General features: G+C 42.9%; 1 protein-coding gene across 1 annotated transcript in view; it reads right to left on the reverse strand.

The window, feature by feature from the left end:
• The window catches only part of LOC311225890 (uncharacterized protein), a 381,841-nt gene that overhangs the window by 102,228 nt on the left and 254,399 nt on the right, over positions 1-25,214 (reverse strand). Inside the window, exons 8-9 of the mRNA XM_084311282.1 lie at positions 24,934-24,997; positions 20,541-20,719 (exon numbers count right to left, since the gene is read on the reverse strand). Of these exons, the coding sequence (XP_084167408.1) occupies positions 20,541-20,719; positions 24,934-24,997 (243 nt within the window). The remainder of the gene's footprint in view (positions 1-20,540; positions 20,720-24,933; positions 24,998-25,214) is intronic.

Raw genomic sequence — 25,214 nt, forward strand, 5'->3', positions numbered from 1 at the left:
AGATAGAGAAAGAGAGATATAGAGAGAGAAAGAGATGGGGTCAAAGAGAGATACAGGGCAAATAAAGAGAGATAGAGAGATATATATATATATAGAGAGCAGAGAGAGAGGACAGAGAGAGATAGGAGAGAGGAGAGAGAGAGAGAGAGAGAGAGAGAGAGAGAGAGAGAGAGAGAGAGAGAGAGAGAGAGAGAGAGAGAGGGAGAGAGAGGAGAGAGATGGGGTGTAGAGAGGCTGGATAGAGAGAGGGACCATAAGCAGAACGGTCAAAGGGGGATATATAGGTTAGAGAGAGAGAGGAGAGAGATAGGTCAAAGAGAGAAAGAGATACAGGGCAGAGAGAGAGAGAGAGATAGAGCAGATAGATAAAGATAGAGAGAGAGAGAGAGAGAGAGAGAGAGAGAGAGAGAGGAGAGAGAGAGAGAGAGAGAGAGAGAGAGAGAGAGAGAGAGAGATAGAGAGACAGGGTCTTTGCTCTTCAACATTCAGCCTGAAGAGTAGAGACTCTGATTTTTTACAGGCTATAACAAACAATGACCTCTTAATCCTAACTGAGACATGGTGCAGAGAAGATGTAGACACACACTGTCCTCCACACTATAGAGAGGTCATTTAGCCATCAAATAAAACAAAAGTCAGGGCAGAGACTCAGGGGGATTGATAATTTGGTACAAATCACAACTCCACCAGTCAATACAGATTCTAAAAACCGGGAACAATCATATTTGGTTAAAACTAAATAAAGAAAGTAATCCCTCTCAAAGAGATCTATTTATCTGTGGAATATATGTACCACCCACTGGGTCTCCATATTACTCAGACGACATCTTCTCCAACCTTGAGTCAGAAATATGTCTTTATCAAAGTCAAGGTCATGTGCTTGTTTGTGGTGACTTTAATGCCCGAACGGGAACCCACCCTGATTTCACCAGTACACATGGTGACAAATTTATATCTGACCACACCATATGCAACCATGTAAACCCGTCCCCTAGAAATAACCATGACACCTCCATAAACAAAAATGGGAAGGACTTATTACAGCTGTGTAGAGGACTGAGTCGCTACCTTGTCAATGGACGTGTGAGAGGGGACTCACAAGGAAGGTACACTTACTGCTCACCCCTTGGCAGCAGCACAGTAGATTACATGATAACAGATCTGGATCCAGTATCTTTCAGTTCATTCACAGTCAAACCTCTGACCCCACTCTCCGACCACAGTCAGATCACTGCATACATGAAAATAACTGAGTCTCTCAAAAATCCCCCTACACAGCCCAGTAAACTACACAACATCCCCAAATACTACAGATGGTCCCAGAACAGCATGCAGGACTACCAGAGAGCCATCGCCAGTGATGGGATACAATCACTGTTAGATACGTTCCTAGCCACGCCATACTCTAACAGTGTTGAAGGAGTCAACCTAGCTATAGAACACATAAATTCTATATTTGAAAGAACTGCAATAAAGTCCAAATTAAAATGATCAGGTAACAAACAGAGAAAAACTAAAAAGGACCACTGGTTTGACAAAGAATGTAAAGTTCTTAGAACACAGTTAAGAAGAATATCAAACCAGAAACACGTAAACCCACACAATGATACCTTACGCCTCCAATACTGTGAATCACTGAAACACTACAATAAGACCATCAGAATTAAAAGGAACAATCACGTAAATAAACAATTATGCAAAATAGAGGACTCTCTAAGCTCTAACTCCTTCTGGGACCACTGGAACTCATTGAATAAAGATAAGCCGGAAGAAATGGCTATTCAAGATGGGGATGTTTGGACAAACCACTTCACATCACTCTTTACAACTGTACCCCTGAATACAAAAACGGAAACCAGCCAGATATGTGAAAGATTACAAAAATGGGAAGATATCATAAAGGATAATCAAAACCCTCTAGACTTCCCAATCACAGAACAAGAGCTGAAATCAAAACTCCAGTGCCTTAAAGCTAGAAAGGCCTGTGGTACAGATGGCATATTAAATGAAATGATTAAACACAGCTCTGAAAAATTCCAATTGGCTATTTTAAAATTATTCAATTTGACACTAAATTTAGGCTATTTTCCTGATGTCTGGAAATAGTGGAGATAAACATGACCCAAAAAACTATAGGGGTATCTGTGTGACGAGTAATTTGGGCAAACTTCTATGTAGTATCATCAACACCAGACTCATATAATTCCTTACGGAACACAGTGTTCTAAGTAAAAGCCAAATCGGATTCTTACCAAATTATCGTACCTCTGACCATATATACACTCTTAAAACCCTAATTGAAATTCACGTAAAACGGAACAAAAACAAAATATATTCCTGCTTTGTCGATTTTGAAAAAGCTTTTGATTCAATTTGGCACAAAGGTCTTTTCTTCAAAATTCTAGAAACTGGTGTTGGAGGAAATACATATGACTTGATCAAATCCATGTACACAAAAAACAGATGTGCTGTTAGAATTGGCTATAAAAGAACACATTTCTTCACCCAGGGTCGCGGAGTCCGCCAGGGGTGCAATTTAAGCCCAACATTGTTTAATATATATATAAATGAATTAGCAAAGTTATTAGAACTTTCTACTGCACCCGGTCTGACTCTGCACGATATCAATGTAAAATTACTGATGTATGCAGATGATCTGGTTCTGCTGTCAGCCACTAAAAAGGGTCTACAACAGAACCTAGACATCCTCCAACAGTTCTGCCAGACATGGTCTCTGAACGTAAACATGAAGAAGACTAAAGTCATGGTCTTTCAAAGGAGACACGAGTCTCAGAGTTCACATAATACATTTAAATTAGGCACACACATATTAGAAAACACAAAAAGCTACCCATATTTGGGATTGAAAATAAATCATAATGGTAACTTCAATATCAAGTCAAGTCAAGTCAAGTCAAGAGTCACCGGGGCACCGGTTGAGAGAGTGAACAGTTTCAAGTACCTCGGAGCCCACATATCCGAGGACTTGACATGGACCACACACATTGACAGTGTTGTGAAGAAGGCACGACAACGCCTCTACTTCCTCAGGCGCCTAAGGAAGTTCCAAGTCAGTCAGAAGATCCTTAGGAACTTCTACTCATGTACAATAGAGAGCATCCTGAGCGGCAACATCACCTCCTGGTTTGGGAATAGCACTGCACAAGACCGTAGCAGACTACAAAGAGTGACACGTTCAGCCGAACGCACAATTGGAGGGGGGGGCTTCCCACCCTCCAGAACATTTACAACAAGCGGTGCAAGGGGAAGGCTAAGAGAATTATTAAGGACTCGAGCCACCCGAACAACTGCCTCTTTGAACTGCTGCGGTCAGGCAAGCGATACCGGAGTCTTAAGGCGAGCACAGAAAGACTCAGAAGAAGCTTCTATCCCCAGGCCATCAGGCTGCTAAACGAACAATAAACACTATGCAACAACCATCAAATGCACACAGCACACACACCCACACGCACACACTCACTCAAACAAACAACACACTGCAGCACCCACTCTCCACACTTTAGATCACACAAACACACTTTACACTTTATATTTATTGATAAAGGATTTGCACTACAACTCGTACACCTACTGTGAATTGTACCTAAATTGCACCTCGTCCCATTTCTGCCTTGCACTATATAGTATTGTATATTAGTACACTGCACAGTATTGTATATTGTATGGTAACTCAGTTACGTCTTCTGCATCGAACATTGTACATATGTCTAAACTGAACACTGTGACCTTTTTTTTTTTACTTCTAATTTTACTATGTTATTTTATTTCATACTTATCTTGTCTTGCACAGTCTCTGGAGCGTAACAGTAAGAAGCATTTTGTATAAAAGTATTCTGTACTTCTGTATGACAACTATTAAAGAAACTTGAAACTTGAAGTCAAGAGTTTTAATTGTCACGGCATACAAGTATACAATGAAATGCGGGTATGGCTGTGAATGAACTGAAGGAGAAGGGAAGAAGGGCTTTTTATGCCATCAAAAGGAACATTCCAATTGACATCCCAATTAGGATCTGGCTCAAAATTCTAAATTCTGTAATAAATCCAATAATATTATATGGCAGTGAAGTGTGGGGTCCATTAACTAACCAAGACTTCCCAAAATGGGAAAAACACCCATTAGAAGTACTGCATGCAGAATTGTGCAAACACCTACTTAGGGTCCACAGACACACTGCCAATAATGCATGCAGGGCAGAACTTGGCCAATACCCCCTAATCATTAAAATTCAAAAGCGAGCCATCAAATTTTACACACACCTCCAATCAAGTGACCCCCACTCCTACCACTACAAAGCCCTTCAGAGCCAAGAGATGAACCCAGATAAGAGTCCCCTCTGCCAGCTAGTCAGAAATCTCTGCCCACAAATGCTTCAGGACAGATACCAAGAAATCTGGCCCAACCAAATAATCTCAAAACAAAAGAAAATTATATAGAATATTGGAACAAATCAACCAAATCTCAAAGTAAATTAGAATTCTATTTGACCCTAAACAGAGAGTACACTGTGGCAGAATACCTGACCACTGTGAATGATATCAAATTAAGAAAAACATTGACACAGTACAGACTGAGTGGACATAGTCTAGCCATAGAAACAGGCCGTCACAGGCAAAACTGGCTGCCCAGAGAGGCCAGGCTGTGTTCACTTTGCCATCAGGGGGACGTTGAGACAGAACCTCACTTCCTGCTATACTGTGAGAAATACAAGGAGAGATCTAAGAGAAGTCTTCTTTGACAAAATAAGCAAAATTGATGCACAGTTTATCCATCTCCCTGATCACCAAAAGCTGCTATACATGTGTGGGGAGAAAAGTCAGTGTACAGCATTAGCTGCAAAATATGTAGACGGTTGTCACACAATAAGAGAACAAGCTCTGTAAATGTATCTGAGTGGCCACACTTGAAAAATGACTACCCGATTGAGTGACTATTTTGTAAATTAATATGTTTCTTGTTGATTGTCCTTACTGTTATTACTAATATTATGATATTTTATTGCTTAATATATATGTTATTGTTTGTATGTTGAACTTGCTTTGGCAATAAGTATGTTAATATTTCATGCCAATAAAGCCTATTTGAATTGAATTGAATTGAAATTGATAGATAATCATAATAGCATGCAATGCAAAATCTTACCGGACTCCTCTACAAATGTTAGCAGGACGAGAGAGAAAGAGAAAGAGGGTAGAGACACGGTTAGTAACTGAGACTCTAACTAAACACACAGCAACATAGTGAAGATAGAGACACACTGTATAGCAGTACAGTAATAATAAAGCGTGACAGTAGACAAAATCATTCTCATAAACACACAGGATCAACAAAGACAGATGGAATGGGTTTAAAATAAAGTGTGATATTTTAGTAAATAATGTCTTTCATTCCTTCATTCATTCATTGACATCATGGAATAAAGACAGCTTCACCACAGTCAAATGTAACAGGTACAGTATCTACTAAAGTATAATAATATGATTCTTCACTAACTCACTCACTCACTCTCCTCCCCCTCTCTCATATCTCATCTGTTAAATGTATCCATTCACAGAGCTGTGCTGCAGGCATCCAGTGCACTGCAGATAAAACAACATCCTCTCCAGGTTAAGGTTTTTTATTGGGGATGAATTGAACGCAAAACTTTACACGCATCTTGATCCCTTGAACGAGCATCTGTTTACACAAGAATAAACAATACATTCTAAATCAAATCAAATCTTTATTTGTATAGACCGGTTAGTTCAAGTTCAAATAAGAACAAGTTCTTATTTTCAATAACGGCCTATTTGGGGCTAAACAGCCCCCTAGGGTAAAGGGGATGGGGGATAAAATTTTATAAAAATAAAACACAAAGGAACATTATTAAAAAGTCAGGACATACATACAGAGCAACAACTGAACTGAGCAACAACAACTGACGGACACCAGAACAATAGTGGCAGCATGGTGTTAGCACACAGAGAAGCAGCTACATGAGTGCTCTAGGGAGTTTGTTAACGTTTCCTTAAACAATCTAATTGAAATAAACGTTTCCATATTTAAGGTTTTTTGTAGTGTGTTCCAGCTATCAGCTGCTGCGTACTGAAAGGAGGAACGGCCTTGTGAGGAGTTGGCATGGGGAGTGTTTACCAGGATATGTGTGGCTGACCGGGTGTGGTAATTCGGGAGTGGACGAGGGTGGACTAGGCGAGTAAGGTAAGGGGGAGTACGGCCTAGAAGTGTTTTATATGCAAAGGCCAGCCAGTGAATGTTGCATCTAATTTCCAGGGAGGGCCAGTTTACTAGAGTATAGCTCGCAGTGGTGGGTCCTGTAGGGGGCATTGGTAGCGAAGCGAATGGCAGAGTGATATAGGATATCTAAGCGCTCTAGATCACCTTTACGGGCCAAGCGGTAGATTACATCGCTAACGTCAAATAGCGGCAGGACAGTCATCTGGACCAGGGTGAGTTTAGCAGATGTAGTGAAGGAGGAACAGTTCCTATACAGAAAGCTAAGCCTTGCTTTGACTTTGACCTGCAGTTTAGTTAGGTGTTCAGAGAAGGAGAGTTTGGTGTCGATCCACACTCCCAGGTATTTATAGGAGGTGACTAGTTCAAGCTTTTTGCCATCACCGGCCACAATGGTGCCAGTCTGGGAGGCACCCTTGTGGCCGAACCACATAACTTTGGTTTTGCTGGGGGCGGCTACGTGGCGTAGTGGGCAAGGCGCTCACCACAAATGCGGAGACGCTGGGCTCGCCTGTTCGAGCCCAGCGCTCCACATTGCTTTCAGTTTAGCTGGTCGTTCATACTAATACACATTGGCCGTATTAGGGGGTGGGAAACTGATGGGTGGGGATCGGGCGTTGTGGACAGCGACTCCTACAGGTCGGTTGGTGCGCCAGCGCAGTAGAATCAGGAAGTGTCGGGGGCAGCGTGAGCCTCCCACGCGTTACTCCTCGCCACTGAGAGATCGAGCTGCGCAGGTGAAAAGATGTGACTGCTGTTACCTCAAGTACCGGAGGGGACTTGTGCTATGTATGACTTAGTCCACATTGCAGCCGGCTTGTGGGAGGCAAGAAACAGCGTTCGTGACAGGGGAGGGTTGAATTGGATGATACGAAATTGGGATGGGAGAAAAATATAGAAAAATGGGAGAAAAAGTGGATAAAAAAAAAACGTTGGTTTTGCTGGTGTTTAGGACCAGGCAAAGGGCGGAGAAACCAGCTTGGATTTTTAGAAAGCTCTCCTGGAGATTTTTCAGGACAGCATCCGGGGAGGGACCAGAGGTGTACAGGACTGTGTCATCAGCATAGAGGTGAATTAGAGAGTTTCCAGCAAACTGGCCTATGTTGTTTATATAGATGGAGAAGAGGATTGGAGCTAGTAAGGAGCCTTGGGGGACCCCCTTAGAGATGGATAGGGACTGGGTTAATAGGTTGTCGGATTTTACTGACTGAGTGCGATCAGAGAGGTAGTTCTCGAACCATGCTACACTGTGATTAGTGACACCAATGTCTCTCAGCCGCTCCAAAAGTTGTTCATGATCTACAGGGTCAAAGGCTTTAGCCAGATCTATAAAGGCGGCAGCACAGTCGAGTTTGGAGTCAAGGCCGTTGAGGACATCATTGAGGACTTTCATTGCAGCAGTCTCACACCAATGCCCTGAGCGGAAGCCAGATTGGTTTTCCGAAAGTATGTTGTAGGTTTCTAGAAAGCTTGTGAGTTGTTTGCAAACTAGCCTCTCTAGCACTTTTGCTATACAGGGTAAAATTGAGATTGGGCGGTAGCAGTTGGGGTCAGTATTGTTTCCTCCTTTGAACAGGGGCCGTACCAAGGCTGCTTTCCTATCTATTTTAAATAACTGGGCTTGAAACTGTATGCATCAGTTAAGGAGCTGAACTTAAGCATCATTTCCAATCATGCCTTAGTGCCATAAAATATTAATATAATATGAAATTGGGTTAATTATGGTGTATGTATATGGTCATATCAAAAACACATCACATCACATGATTATGCAGGATAATGTGGTGTCCATGTGCCTCCACTCATTGCTTATTGATGGAATGACAACGACGTCAAGTCTTCAGGGAGCCCTCGTCAGAGATCAGACGTGGTGTTGAGGACGGGGGACACGCCCCATCCTGCATATTTTACACGCTGGATGGAAATATATCCATGAGAGCCTGACTTTAATATTAATGTTAACTCATAGTAATGCTAATCTAGCTGTCTGCATTCTCACACACACGCACATGCACACACGCACACACACAACTTTAATAAGAGGGGGGCATGGAAAGAGAGAGAGAGAGACATATATAGATCGAGAGAGATATAGAGAGATAGAGAGAGGTGAGGGAAGGGGTAAGAGAGAGAAATAGGGAGGCAGAGTTGGGGGCTCACATCTGCAACTCGGACTCGAGTCACACTTGGGTTGTACACAACAGTGACTTGTGAACAATTTCAATTTTACTTGTTATTTTCTTTGGTGCATTATTCCATTAAGGGAAATGTCTGGTGAGCTGAATGTCATTCCCTCACTTATTATCATCTGGTGCTAATCAGATGGCACTGGAGCTGTCCAATGGAGAGTGGTGCTGAGATCCTGTGCCACGAGGACAAAATAATCACTAAGAATGCAACGTCTATGGATGCTGGATCCACCATATCAAACTTTACCATGCACCTGAAAACACACCCGGATAACACTGGGTCAGTCACTTGGTAATGAGAGAGTTAATGTTAGCACCAATGGACGGTTAGCAAACATATTTAGCTCAGCAGCATCTATCTAACGTTAGCTTGCTGCTCACTTTGTAGCTAAGGGAGGTTAACCTGAATAGTTTGGTGTTTGCTGAATATTTTGACAAGATGAGTGAGTGGTTGTTTGTGTGCCACACTTTGCATATAATCATCATCCACGTTCCTGCTGCTGGTAAATGTTAAACCAAGAGAGAGAGAATACGTTAACCTGAACCAGACACTGACTAAGGACACGGTCTGATTTAACAATGCAAGTTGATTTGTGGATTAGGGCTGAGCCCAAACATTCAAACCTTTGTTCGTTACGTTGGCATTCGAATTCTAAATCAACATTAGAATTTTTTATATATTTTTTTAATTTATTTTTTCTATTCATTCTGGTTTTTCTTCACAGTTGCAGATAAAGATTAGGCTACACTAATATTTTAGTATTAAAATAAACTGATGAGTTATATTCATTAAAGAAAGTTGATTTAATTGATTTAGTTGGCTGGGGCTTCTCCCTGGGCTGGGTCTGGGACTGGAAAGTTGAAAAAAAAAAAAAAAAAAAAAAATTTAATCAGATTAATCACTTTATTCAAATTGAGGATTTAGTTTGAGGATATTTATAAAAACGAAATATATATACAAAAAATCATTAAAAAAATGTATTAGAACTTTAAAAAAAATTTAAACGAAGGTTCGAATGTTCGTTCGAAAAACCCTGACGAAGTTCGAATCCTAAAAAAAGGCTTCGGGACAGCCTTATTGTGGATTATGCTGATTTGAGAGAGAGAGAGGGAGGGATAGAGAATGAGATAATTAGAGAGAGGTAGAGAGAGATAGAGATATAGAGGGAGAAAGAGAGACAAAGAGAAAGAGAGAACCGATGCCAAGTTCCAACAGTTGTTAGGATGCAAACCTGCAACATCACCAGTGCCTGGTGTAGGACTCAGCGCACTGACACTGTTGGACCGTCACCATGAATTAAACATGAGTCACAGTACCCATGGCAACTGCACACCTGCCCAGGTGTTGGATCCAGATTCAGTCCTTATTATTTATTTGTATATGAAGCAATATTGTTGGACATTTATTTGATTGATAACATCTTTTGTTTGGTGTACAAGTCTCTGTCTCTGTTGCATGGCTTTTGAACGCAGCAAGAACACTGTGCAACATCAACGAGCCAGCACACCTCCATGTCGTATGTTAAGAACACATCCATGCTAAAACAAGCTTCAAGTTATAATGCAATAAATACCCTTTGGATAACACAAACCAACTCAACTCCACTGTTTTAAGAAGGAAAATCCCTTGAGCGTGTCAACCAAGGCTGTACGGAATAAGGACTTTACACCAGGTAACCACGGTGACAGATTGACCAAGAGTCTGAGAATAAGGGGGCAAAGGTCAACCATCCTCAAACTGAACCACACAGGTTATAACTTATTTCCAATGTTCTCTCTCTCTCTCTCTCAGACTGATGTTCACAAGTCATGTTTGGCGAGTCAAGTCTCAAGTCGTTGGTCACAGGTCCAAGTCTTTGGTCACAGGTCCAAGTCTTTAGTCACAGGTCCAAGTCTTTAGTCACCGGTCCAAGTCTTTAGTCACAGGTCCAAGTCTTTGGTCACAGGTCCAAGTCACAGGTCCAAGTCTTTAGTCACAGGTCCAAGTCTTTAGTCACAGGTCCAAGTCTTTAGTCACAGGTCCAAGTCTTTAGTCACAGGTCCAAGTCTTTAGTCACAGGTCCAAGTCTTTAGTCACAGGTCCAAGTCTTTAGTCACAGGTCCAAGTCGTTGGTCACAGGTCCAAGTCTTTAGTCACAGGTCCAGGTCAAGACTCAAGTCTAGGATGGTTGTAATGAGCGCTCTATCTATCTCGCTTTCTGAATATAGAGGGTGGATATAGAATAGGTAGACTAATCTTACTCAGGGTATTACGCAATCATAACTGTAACCTATTTTTCCAATGACAGTTAGAGTACAACCTTGTATAATCAAGATGGGTCTCCAATGAATGATCTACTTTAGCTTATACTCTACTGTAAACTAGCACATCCCTCTAGCCCAGACCTGGGCATTGTACGGCCCGCGGGCCGCATCCGGCCCGCGGGATGATTCTGACCGGCCCGCGAAAGATTACATGATAATATAAACAAAATAAAAAAAAAATTAAATTTTTTTTTTTTTTTTAATATTTTTATTTTTATTTTTTTTAACTTTTTTCTTTTCATGTCAACGTTCACACGCACAATATACGCTTAGGAGACATGCTCAGAAGATGTTGGTTCTCTTTGGATCCACCTACATATGTGAACAGACATTCTCAGTCATGACATTTACCAAGTCCAGGTACAGATCCTCTCTCACTGATGAACATCTGGCAGCTGTGCTTCGCATCTCCACCTCAGACATGCAACCTGACTTTGATGGACTTGTTAAAGCTCAACAGAGACTGGATTTCTCACACTGAATGAAACAAAAAAGAACTGAAGAACACTAAAATGTGGAAATATAACAAGTGAAATGGGACACTTGATATTTTTTTTTCTTAAATGTTTAATATAGGCATGTAAAGTAAAAAAGGCTACAAAACGGGGACACTTTTCTTTACACAGTTCAGTGACATGTCTTGTTTATTTTTGCTATAAGATGATGTGATGTCTTTAGAAAGCTAAGAAAATCCTTGTTTCAATAGAAACAATAGAAACTCGTTATTAATGTTTCACATTTAGTTTATCATTTTGGAAATAAATTCTATTTGAATAAATGATATTTTTGAAAGCTAACCTCACCTTTTAATTGCCAAATAATAGCATACACTCTTACCAGGGGTCAAAACAATGCCATTTACTGCTTTTTATATAGAAATAAAATGTATATTATGCATAATTGAGTTTGGAATTTTGGCCCGGCCCCCCAACATATTTTCAGTTGCTCATTCGGCCCCCCGGGAAAAATAATTGCCCACCCCTGCTCTAGCCTCTCACACCCAGTGTAATGGTAACTTGATAAGCCTGTACGTCAACAACAAACCTGTTACCTGCCTGTAGCTGACGTAACAAATGGTAATAATTAAATACAAATATTCTTAGTCTACTAGCCTGGTTAAATACAAATGTGTTCTTAGTCAACTAGCTGGTTAAATACAAATGTGTTCTTAGTCTACTAGCCTGGTTAAATACAAATGTGTTCTTAGTCAACTAGCCTGGTTAAATACAAATGTGTTCTTAGTCTACTAGCCTGGTTAAATACAAATGTGGTCTTAGTCAACTAGCTGGTTAAATACAAATGTGTTCTTAGTCTACTAGCTGGTTAAATACAAACGTGTTCTTAGTCTACTAGCTGGTTAAATACAAATGTGTTCTTAGTCAACTAGCTGGTTAAATACAAACGTGTTCTTAGTCTACTAGCTGGTTAAATACAAGTTCTTAGTCAACTAGCTGGTTAAATACAAATGTGTTCTTAGTCTACTAGCTGGTTAAATACAAATATGTTCTTAGTCAACTAGCTGGTTAAATAAGAATGTGTTCTTAAGGGTGGCCGGGTAGCGCAGCGGACTAAGCGTCTGTCTACCACCACAGAGACAGTGGGATCAAATCCAGCTGTGGTGCTTCCGGGTTGGCCGACCGTCCATCCTAACACAATTGGCAGTGTTAGCGGGTGGGAAACCCGGCGAGGGTGGGTCCTGGTCGTTGTAAACAGCGACTCCTACAGTTCGGTCGGGGCGCCTGCACAGCAAGGGAAGAATCTAGGAGAGGTAGTGTGATCCTTCCACACATTACACTCTCCCAGTGAGAGTCCGCGCTGCCAGGTGAAAAGAAGCGGTGGGTTGGCTACACATGTGTCGGAGGAAGCATGTGATAGTCTCCGCCCTCCCGGACTGACGGTAGGGGGTAGAGTGCGCAACGACCAGGAAGGGGATTGGGAATGGGCATAACGACTAACATTGGGATGGGAGAAAAACGGAAAAAGAAAGGAGGAAAAAGATAATTCAAAAAAAGAATGTGTTCTTAGTCAACTAGCCTGGTTAAATACAAATGTGTTCTTAGTCTACTTGCCTGGTTAAATACAAATGTGTTCTTAGTCAACTAGCCTGGTTAAATACAAATGTGTTCTTAGTCTACTAGCTGGTTAAATACAAATTTGTTCTTAGTCAACTAGCCTGGTTAAATACAAATGTGTTCTTAGTCTACTAGCCTGGTTAAATACAAATGTGTTCTTAGTCAACTAGCTGGTTAAATAACAACGTGTTCTTAGTCAACTAGGCTGGTTAAATAACAAATGTGTTCTTAGTCAACTAGCTGGTTAAATACAAATGTGTTCTTAGTCTACTATAGTAGAGATGTTCCGATACAATTTTTTCCTTCCTGATCCGATACCTAAGCTTTGGGTATCGGCCGATACCGAGTACTGATCCGATACCAGTGCATACATTTAAAAAACTTTTTTTTATGTTATATAAATTATAATATTTTTTTTACACCTAAAAATACTGTTTTATATATATACTGTTTTTTAGTAATAACTAGAAAGTAATGGTATTTATTCAACAACAGGTGATTGTATAGATTAGTATCATTAATTGACATCTATGCTCAATGAGTTCACCCACGGAACTGTTGTTGGTGTTGGGACATTGGTTCCGCATAGGGATAGGTACTTTTCACATTTGAACCGATACGGTACCGGTACCTGTGAATTGATACCGGTACCCAACGGTACCTTTTTTCTGTACTTTGGTCTCAAGAAATTTTATTTGCCTACCTCAGTTGTGAAAAAAAAATCCAAACTTCAAATAACTACAATTTCAACCGTTTTCGGCTTGCCATTGCTCCGACTGCTTTGTTGTTGAATCAAGTCAAATCCTAGGTAAGCATATATTGTGCGTGTGAACGTTGACATGAAAAAAAAAAGTAAAAAAAAAGAAAAAGTAAAAAAAAAAACGGTATCTCACTTGAAACGATACTCGGTAGTACCGACGTGTTTCGGTTCGGTACCTCAAAAGTACCGAATTCGGTACCCATCCCTAGTTCCGCACGGACGTTATACGTTGTTGCACTTGCTATCCAGTCATTCTCTTTTGCCTCAGACTCTTATCCTTTGGCACTAAAAGCTAAACATTGTCACCGGTATGGCTGTCCGCAATGTGTCATTAATTGTGTGCATGTGTGCGAGAGGTCGATCAGTGACGCCACTTAGGTTAGCCAGTTAACGTGAGCTAGATGGAAAGACAATGTAACGTTACTGGTGAAAAAGTGATTTACCTTGGAATACTCCTGTGCCAACTTGATGTACTTTGCTTGCAGGTCTGCAGCCATTATTGCTGGATTATGAATAGCCCCAACTTTAGCCAAGGTAACGTTAAACTTAAAGCTAAAACTAGCTTTTCAGCTAGCTCTTCAGCTAATGCTAATAACACCAGCAAGCGAACACATCAGAGCTCCCCGTCACACCGCTCTGTCGGGACGATGGCATTTAAGAAAGTATCTGCTGTTGACAAACAGCATTGACACTTTAATTCACGGTCGATTAAAAACAAGTTTGTTTTATAATGCTCACTCTCAGCAGGAGGATACCGCACGTGTTGTTGATAAATTACGTCATATGGGATCGGACCAGCATTTTAGGCTGTATCGGAGGCATTTCCGATACTGGTATCGCTATCGGAACAAGTCTATCTACTAGTCTGGTTTCATCTATTTCATCAAGCTTGATTTCATCTATTTCACCAAGCCTGATTTCATCTACAGTATTTCACCAAGCCTGATTTCATCTATTTCATCAAGCCTGATTTCATCTATTTCACCAAGCCTGATTTCATCTACAGTATTTCACCAAGCCTGATTTCATCTATTTCATCAAGCCTGATTTCATCTATTTGATCAAGCCTGATTGCCTGATTTCATCTATTTCATCAAGCCTGATTTCATCTATTTCACCAAGCCTCTTCAACTCATTCCAAACGCAGCCTGATCTCCAACTTACCAAAGTCAGCCCATGTTACCCCACTTCTTAGAGACCTGCACTGGCTCCCCATCGCCGCACAAATTCCCTTCAAGGCCCTCGACCTGGCATATCGAGCGGCGAAGGGAACGCCTCTCGCCTACCTCCGGTCAATGGTCTCTAACTACACACCCTCAAGACCCCTCCGCTCTGCATCTACTGGCCGCCTCAGACCCACTCCTGTCCGAGCTCCGGGAGGGTCATCAAAGAGAAGCCGCCTATTCTCGGTCCTTGCTCCACAATGGTGGAACGAACTTCCCACCACAGTTAGGACAGCCGAAACCCGACCAATCTTTCGCCGTTGACTAAAAACACACTTCTTCAATCGATACTTTTAAATGTTTGAAATAAAAACAATTAAAATACTAACCTTCTTACTGTCCTCTACTGTCATGCACTCTGCCTAATATACAGTACTAACATACAGTACACTGGACACTGCAGAACTCAAGTTTGAACACTTTGATGAACATTGTTACTCAGCTGATAGAGTTGTGCCCTAACTGCTGACGTGTCGTACAAAACTTGTAAGTCAGATAAATGACAAAATGTAAATGTTTATCGAACTGACCTCAAATCAGGACCTTGTAAATCAGGTCAATAAGGCTCAGGCCTTTTAAATAATAATATGTTCTTAGTCAGTTTGCCTGATTCAATAAGACTATGTCCATAGTCAGTGTGTATGATTAAATAAGACTGTTCTTAGTCAGTGTGCCTTGTTGAATAAGAATGTGCAAATACGTTTTTTTTTTTAAATAATAAAAGTCACAGAGTGTCTGGCTCTCTATTCAGACTGGGGCATGAGAGAATGAATTAAACACATGATTAGCATCCACTTAACCAATTGCCATTATTATTACAAACATTCTAGTGTCTTACAAACACAGCAAGCAACGGCACATAATCTCACGGCAGGCCACCACTTTAAAGATGTTTAAAGATGACTTCATATCATTTTCAACCAGAAGCTCTGTGTTGCTGTGTTATGTTAGTTTGGATCCTACTGAGCTGAATGAAACCTTGTTGGAACCATCTTCTCCAGAGTCACGCAAGACGATAGACACCAATCGTCTCTCTGTGCGTTCAGTAGAAAGCTATTCGGCTGCAAGCTAGCCTAGCTTAGCATAAACAAATGGAAGCGGATACGGACCATTGTCCTGGCTGGACGCCATTATGACTCCCAACACACATGGATGTCAGAGGCACGGATAGCACCAAACACCTGCTCTGTGCGGCAGGTTAGCAACGCTAGCTGGCTGATGGCTCCAGGAGTGGATGAATTATTGACTCCCCCAGGGCTGGATTCTATAACCACAGACTGCCTCTCTGTCTGCGCAGCAGCAGCAGAAACACACCGAGGCATTGTACACACTTTCCTACATGAATTATTCAGAGCAGGACTGACACTCAAGATACTGTCCTCGCCAGCCAGTCCAGGAGGCCAGAGGAGTGAGGACAGCAGGGTGGGAGAGACCAGGGTGGGAGAGACCAGACGAGTGAGGAGAGCAGGGTGGGAGAGACCAGAGGAGTGAGGACAGCAGGGTGGGAGAGACCAGGGTGGGAGAGACCAGAGGAGTGAGGAGAGCAGGGTGGGAGAGACCAGAGGAGTGAGGACAGCAGGGTGGGAGAGACCAGGGTGGGAGAGACCAGAGGAGTGAGGACAGCAGGGTGGGAGAGACCAGAGGAGTGAGGACAGCAGGGTGGGAGAGACCAGGGTGGGAGAGACCAGACGAGTGAGGAGAGCAGGGTGGGAGAGACCAGGGTGGGAGAGACCAGGGTGGGAGAGACCAGAGGAGTGAGGAGAGAAGGGTGGGAGAGACCAGAGGAGTGAGGACAGCAGGGTGGGAGAGACCAGGGTGGGAGAGACCAGAGGAGTGAGGACAGCAGGGTGGGAGAGACCAGGGTGGGAGAGACCAGAGGAGTGAGGACAGCAGGGTGGGAGAGACCAGGGTGGGAGAGACCAGACGAGTGAGGACAGCAGGGTGGGAGAGACCAGGGTGGGAGAGACCAGAGGAGTGAGGACAGCAGGGTGGGAGAGACCAGAGGGGTGAGGACAGCAGGGTGGGAGAGACCAGAGGAGTGAGGACAGCAGGGTGGGAGAGACCAGGGTGGGAGAGACCAGGGTGGGAGAGACCAGAGGAGTGAGGACAGCAGGGTGGGAGAGACCAGATGAGTGAGGACAGCAGGGTGGGAGAGACCAGATGAGTGAGGACAGCAGGGTGGGAGAGACCAGGGTGGGAGAGACCAGAGGAGTGAGGAGAGCAGGGTGGGAGAGACCAGGTGGGAGAGACCAGGGTGGGAGAGACCAGAGGAGTGAGGACAGCAGGGTGGGAGAGACCAGAGGAGTGAGGACAGCAGGGTGGGAGAGACCAGAGGAGTGAGGACAGCAGGGTGGGAGAGACCAGAGGAGTGAGGACAGCAGGGTGGGAGAGACCAGAGGAGTGAGGACAGCAGGGTGGGAGAGACCAGAGGAGTGAGGACAGCAGGGTGGGAGAGACCAGGGTGGGAGAGACCAGACGAGTGAGGAGAGCAGGGTGGGAGAGACCAGACGAGTGAGGACAGCAGGGTGGGAGAGACCAGAGGAGTGAGGACAGCAGGGTGGGAGAGACCAGGGTGGGAGAGACCAGACGAGTGAGGAGACCAGGGTGGGAGAGACCCGGGGGAGCCGGTAGGGGGCCTGGGAGATTAACCACGTTTAAATTTCAAGTTACAACTTTAGCTTCCCAACGATCACGAAAACAAGATAATCGAGATGAGGCGATTATTGTGCCGCATGCCACGCTGCGCTCATTTTGTCGTGTGTAAACACAGCGCACACTTCCTTCACAGCGGTGCAACAAGCCTACAGCTCTACTGAACAGCTCTACTGAACAGCTCCACTGAACAGCTCCACTGAACAGCTCTACTGAACAGTTCTACTGAACAGCTCTACTGAACAGTTCTACTGAACAGCTCTACTGAACATCTCTACTGAACAGCTCTACTGAACAGCTCCACTGAACAGCTCTACTGAACAGCTCCACTGAACAGCTCCACTGAACAGCTCTACTGAACAGCTCTACTGAACAGCTCTACTGAACAGCTCCACTGAACAGCTCCACTGAACAGCTCTACTGAACAGCTCTACTGAACAGCTCTGCACTGCACGTTTTACAATACAATATCTTTGACTCATATTGTGTCTGTGTCTGATTTCTGACTCAAGTGTTCAGAATATGCCACTGATTCCAGCTACCGTTCCCAAGGAGTTCAGCCGGGCCCCTCACTCACTGAACCTTCTAATGAGACCATCGTCACACACTAGTGTTAGACAGCGGCACTGGGACATCGGCCTCGTGTCAAAAGACAGCGTGTCATTAACCCTTTCACTGCCACACAACAGCCGGTTAACCCTTTCACTGCCACACGACAGACGGTTAACCCTTTACTATCACACAACAGCCGGTGACCGTCGGTTGTGTGATAGTAAACGGGTTAACCTTCTGTTGTGTGGCAGTGAAAGGGTTAAATGAGAGAGTTCCCTGCCAGAGGCTCCATCAGTAACACAGAGGCTCCAGCAGTAACACAGAGGAGGCTCCATCAGTAACACAGAGGCTCCAGCAGTAACACAGAGGAGGCTCCATCAGTAACACAGAGGAGGCTCCATCAGTAACACAGAGGAGGCTCCATCAGTAACACAGAGGCTCCATCAGTAACACAGAGGAGGCTCCATCAGTAACACAGAGGAGGCTCCATCAGTAACACAGAGGCTCCATCAGTAACACAGAGGAGGCTCCATCAGTAACACAGAGGAGGCTCCATCAGTAACACAGAGGAGGCTCCATCAGTAACACAGAGGAGGCTCCATCAGTAACACAGAGGAGGCTCCATCAGTAACACAGAGGAGGCTCCATCAGTAACACAGAGGAGGCTCCATCAGTAACACAGAGGAGGCTCCATCAGTAACACAGAGGAGGCTCCATCAGTAACACAGAGGAGGCTCCATCAGTAACACAGAGGAGGCTCCATCAGTAACACAGAGGAGGCTCCATCAGTAACACAGAGGAGGCTCCATCAGTAACACAGAGGCTCCAGCAGTAACACAGAGGAGGCTCCATCAGTAACACAGAGGAGGCTCCATCAGTAACACAGAGGAGGCTCCATCAGTAACACAGAGGAGGCTCCATCAGTAACACAGAGGAGGCTCCATCAGTAACACAGAGGAGGCTCCATCAGTAACACAGAGGAGGCTCCATCAGTAACACAGAGGAGGCTCCATCAGTAACACAGAGGAGGCTCCACATTGTGTTCAGCAGACTTGGGGTGGGATGATCCACAAAGAATGGATTGCCACGGTGCTACTGCAATTGCACCCTTACTTACAATTCATCTATGCATTTAAAATGGGGGACCCTGATGTGAACAAGATGAAGGTCTTTATCTGGTCTGCATCCCCTTAACAATTGTGTGTATTTAGCCGTACTGTATTGTACCCATTCTGCAATCTGTTAATAAAATGTTCAATCAATCAATCAATCACCTGCGCAGTGATTGATTGATTGAAAATTGTATTACAGGGTACAATGTACACAGCCGTAATCATTCATCATATCTACACAAGGCACATACCACTGTAGCCTGCACACCTGCACACACAGCATTGTATATACAGTACTGTAAAAAGAAATGTAAGAAAGTAATGACATTGTAGCTACCTACCATATGAGAGAAAGAGGGATCTACAGTATACACACAGACACACCCTTACCTACCACACCCTAACAGTGATACTATAGAGTGATATAGTGATAGAATGAGACAGAATGATAGAGTGAGATAGTGAGTGTGCTAGAGTGATATAGTGGGATAGTGATAGAGTGGTATAGTGATATAGTGGGATAGTGATAGAGTGGTATAGTGATACAGTGATATAGTGGGATAGTGATAGAGTGGTATAGTGATAGAGTGGTATAGTGGGATAGTGATATAGTGGTATAGTGATAGAGTGGTATAGTGATATAGTGGGATAGTGATAGAGTGGTATAGTGGGATAGTGATAGAGTGGTAGAGTGGGATAGTGATATAGTGGTATAGTGATATAGTGGGATAGTGATAGAGTGGTATAGTGATATAGTGGTATAGTGATATAGTGGGATAGTGATAGAGTGGTATAGTGATATAGTGGGATAGTGATATAGTGGTATAGTGATACAGTGATATAGTGGGATAGTGATAGAGTGGTATAGTGATATAGTGGGATAGTGATAGAGTGGTAGAATGGTATAGTGATATATTGGGATAGTGATAGAGTGGTATAGTGATATAGTGGGATAGTGATAGAGTGGTATAGTGATACAGTGATATAGTGGGATAGTGATAGAGTGGTATAGTGGGATAGTGATAGAGTGGTATAGTGATATAGTGGGATAGTGATAGTGATATAGTGGGATAGTGATAGAGTGGTATAGTGATAGTGATATAGTGGGATAGTGATAGTGATATAGTGGGATAGTGATAGAGTGGTATAGTGATATAGTGGGATGGTGATAGTGATATAGTGGTATAGTGGGATAGTGATAGTGATATAGTGGGATGGTGATAGTGATATAGTGGGATGGTGATAGTGATATATTGATATAGTGATCTATTGATATAATGATATAATGATATAGTAATCTATTGATATAATGATATAGTGATATTGATATATTGATATAATGATAGTGATATATTGATAGAGTGATATATTGATAGAGTGATAGAGTGACATAGCTATACTGTATATCATGACAGTTACTCACCAGTGGAGATGGAGACAGAGCTATGTTTCCTATGGAGGCTTTCAGTTCATCTACTGACGGCGCCGACACGGTTTTATCCGCCGACTTGATCTTGATCTTGAACTTCTTCCGGTGGTCCTCGTCTTCCTCCGACTCGTCAGAAGAGAAGAAGTGAGGTTTCTTGGGTTTGGGACAAGGTGGTGAAGACTGTTAAGGACCGGTACCGGTTCTGTGTGAATAAGACGCACCCCACCTTCCTATTGGGTAGGGCTTCAGTACATGTGGTTCTATATAGAGAAGGCTTCAGTACATGTGGTTCTATATAGAGAAGGCTTCAGTACATGTGGTTCTATAGTGAGAAGGCTTCAGTACATGTGGTTCTATATAGAGAAGGCTTCAGTACATGTGGTTCTGTATAGAGAAGGCTTCAGTACATGTGGTTCTATATAGAGAAGGCTACAGTACATGTGGTTCTATATAGAGAAGGCTTCAGTACATGTGGTTCTATATAGAGAAGGCTTCAGTACATGTGGTTCTATAGTGAGAAGGCTTCAGTACATGTGGTTCTATAGAGAGAAGGCTTCAGTACATGTGGTTCTGTATAGAGAAGGCTTCAGTACATGTGGTTCTGTATAGAGAAGGCTTCAGTACATGTGGTTCTATAGAGAGAAGGCTTCAGTACATGTGGTTCTATATAGAGAAGGCTTCAGTACATGTGGTTCTATAGAGAGAAGGCTTCAGTACATGTGGTTCTGTATAGAGAAGGCTTCAGTACATGTGGTTCTATAGAGAGAAGGCTTCAGTACATGTGGTTCTATATAGAGAAGGGTTCAGTACATGTGGTTCTGTATAGAGAAGGCTTCAGTACATGTGGTTCTATATAGAGAAGGCTTCAGTACATGTGGTTCTATATAGAGAAGGCTTCAGTACATGTGGTTCTATATAGAGAAGGCTTCAGTACATGTGGTTCTATATAGAGAAGGCTTCAGTACATGTGGTTCTATATAGAGAAGGCTTCAGTACATGTGGTTCTATATAGAGAAGGCTTCAGTACATGTGGTTCTATATAGAGAAGGCTTCAGTACATGTGGTTCTATATAGAGAAGGCTTCAGTACATGTGGTTCTATAGAGAAGGCTACAGTACATGTGGTTCTGTATAGAGAAGGCTACAGTACATGTGGTTCTATATAGAGAAGGCTTCAGTACATGTGGTTCTATAGAGAAGGCTTCAGTACATGTGGTTCTATAGAGAAGGCTACAGTACATGTGGTTCTATATAGAGAAGGCTACAGTACATGTGGTTCTATATAGAGAAGGCTTCAGTACATGTGGTTCTATAGAGAGAAGGGTTCAGTACATGTGGTTCTATAGAGAAGGCTTCAGTACATGTGGTTCTATAGAGAAGGCTACAGTACATGTGGTTCTGTATAGAGAAGGCTTCAGTACATGTGGTTCTATATAGAGAAGGCTTCAGTACATGTGGTTCTATAGAGAGAAGGCTTCAGTACATGTGGTTCTATATAGAGAAGGCTTCAGTACATGTGGTTCTATATAGAGAAGGCTTCAGTACATGTGGTTCTATATAGAGAATGCTTCAGTACATGTGGTTCTATAGAGAGAAGGCTTCAGTACATGTGGTTCTATATAGAGAAGGCTTCAGTACATGTGGTTCTATAGAGAGAAGGCTTCAGTACATGTGGTTCTGTATAGAGAAGGCTTCAGTACATGTGGTTCTGTATAGAGAAGGCTACAGTACATGTGGTTCTGTATAGAGAAGGCTTCAGTACATGTGGTTCTGTATAGAGAAGGCTTCAGTACATGTGGTTCTGTATAGAGAAGGCTTCAGTACATGTGGTTCTATATAGAGAAGGCTTCAGTACATGTGGTTCTATATAGAGAAGGCTTCAGTACATGTGGTTCTATATAGAGAAGGCTTCAGTACATGTGGTTCTATATAGAGAAGGCTTCAGTACATGTGGTTCTATATAGAGAAGGGCTACAGTACATGTGGTTCTATAGAGAGAAGGCTTCAGTACATGTGGTTCTATATAGAGAAGGCTTCAGTACATGTGGTTCTATATAGAGAAGGCTTCAGTACATGTGGTTCTATATAGAGAAGGGCTACAGTACATGTGGTTCTATAGAGAGAAGGCTTCAGTACATGTGGTTCTGTATAGAGAAGGCTTCAGTACATGTGGTTCTATATAGAGAAGGGTTCAGTACATGTGGTTCTGTATAGAGAAGGGCTTCAGTACATGTGGTTCTATATAGAGAAGGGTTCAGTACATGTGGTTCTATATAGAGAAGGCTTCAGTACATGTGGTTCTATATAGAGAAGGCTACAGTACATGTGGTTCTATAGAGAGAAGGGTTCAGTACATGTGGTTCTATATAGAGAAGGGTTCAGTACATGTGGTTCTATATAGAGAAGGGCTACAGTACATGTGGTTCTATATAGAGAAGGCTTCAGTACATGTGGTTCTATATAGAGAAGGCTTCAGTACATGTGGTTCTATATAGAGAAGGCTTCAGTACATGTGGTTCTATATAGAGAAGGCTTCAGTACATGTGGTTCTATATAGAGAAGGGTTCAGTACATGTGGTTCTATATAGAGAAGGCTACAGTACATGTGGTTCTATATAGAGAAGGCTTCAGTACATGTGGTTCTATATAGAGAAGGCTTCAGTACATGTGGTTCTATATAGAGAAGGCTTCAGTACATGTGAGAGAGAGAGAGAGAGACGTCTGCAGGACGGGAGGCGAGAGAGCGAGAGAGATAGAGAGAGAGAGAGAGAGAGAGAGAGAGACGTCTGCAGAGAGAGAGATGTCTTTCTCCTTATTTTCTATTTTTCTCCCATCCCAATTTATTATTGCCAATTCTTTTTCCCTTCAATTCTCCCCTCCCCTGTCTTGAACGTTGCTAGACTATGCCTCCCACTGGTCGGCTGTAGTGAGGATAGAAGCCTTGCATCACGTGTCCCCTCCGGTACATGAGGAGGCAGCCTGTCGCATCTTTTCACCAGACAGCGCGATCTCTCAGTGGCGAGGAGTAACGCGTGGGAGGCTCACGCTGCCCCCGATACTTCCTGACTCTGCTGTACAGGCGTCACCCAACCGACCTGTCCACAACGTCCAATCCCCACCCATCGACTTTCCACCCGCTACCTCTGCCAATTGAGATAGTATGACGACTGGCCCAAGCCGCAGGCAATGCTGACTCCGGGAGTCGAGACCGCAGCCTCTTGCATTGGTGACGAGTGCAATCCGCTATGCCACCCAGCCGCCTACCATCTTGGGATTTTAAGAATCAATTGGATATAGATTTCTACCCTCAGCCTGCTGTCTGCCTGTCTGTTGTGTGGAACCCTGGTACGAGCCCCGGAGAACTCTGGTCCCAGCCCCGGAGAACCCTGGACCCAGCACCGGAGAACCCTGGTCCCAGCACCGGAGAACTCTGGTCCCAGCACCGGCCTGTGGGCGTTGGATTTCCACAGAATGTCCATCAATGTCTAGACCGTTTCTTTTTCATTTTTTTTTCAGAGAGACTGGGATGAGCATCATTTCACCTCGATAACAAACAACCAGACAGGATATATAAGAGCGCTTCTCTTTAGCTCAATACGGGCTGCCAGCCTGCAATAACTAACTATTGATCAGGAGGAGATGAATGGCCTTCGCGGGGGGGGGGGGGGGGGTTATGGGGGCTTGCGTCAACTTCTCCGTGAGGGGAGTCTGTCCTATGAATTGTGCGTTGTTGTGATGGTGTTGTACTTTTTATTATGATGCCGCTATCAATATTTGATGAAGGTGTATGTAGTGTATTGGCAGTGTGTGCCGTATTATTGATTTTGGTTGTTTGGAGTCAAGACCCCTCAGAATGTATTTTTAATCAATGTTTTTTTCTCCCAGTGTTGTGGTTGTTTCTATAAATAATACACATTACTTGTTTCTTCGCTCTATAAATAATACATATTACTCATTACTTCTCTATATATAATACACATTACTTGTTACTTCTCTATATATAATACACATTACTTGTTACTTCTCTATATATAATACACATTACTTGTTACTTCTCTCTATATATAATACACATTACTCATTGTGTTACACCTAAAACTGTCAGTGATGTGTTCTCACCAAAGAGCTATATATATATAGATTTCTATAAACTAATTTCACTAATAACACTTAAAATCATTGGTAAACAAACGTAGTGCTGGAAATATACACTTTGACTGCTGTTTGGACAGGGTTAGGGTCTTTACTCTTGGCTAAAATTTTTTTAAAAACAACATTAATGAATATGTTCTGTATTGATCGATTTATGGCGTGATATGAATCTCGGCCCTGTTCCAGTGCTTGGGAGGATTCAACCCTCAAACCATTGACCTAAACAAGAAGGATATCTCCATCGTCCTCGCCCTCTTCAGGTCTGACACTGTAGCCTTCATCATCCACCTCCGGAGAGTTCTGGAACAGACACACAATGTTATTTACTGAAGTAGGTAGCATATCCCAAGTCACCCATTTACATTTACATTTAGTCATTTAGCTGACGCTTTTATCCAAAGCGACTTACAAGTTCTGTATGACAAGTCATCAGGAAGGGCACAACTCTATCAGCTGAGTAACAATGTTCATCAAAGTGTTGAGTGCTACAGTGTAGGTTAGTTTATTAGGACAAGTG

This window comes from Notolepis coatsorum, assembly GCF_963971535.1.
Source record: "Notolepis coatsorum genome assembly, chromosome: 3".
NCBI classification, from domain to species: domain Eukaryota; kingdom Metazoa; phylum Chordata; class Actinopteri; order Aulopiformes; family Paralepididae; genus Notolepis; species Notolepis coatsorum.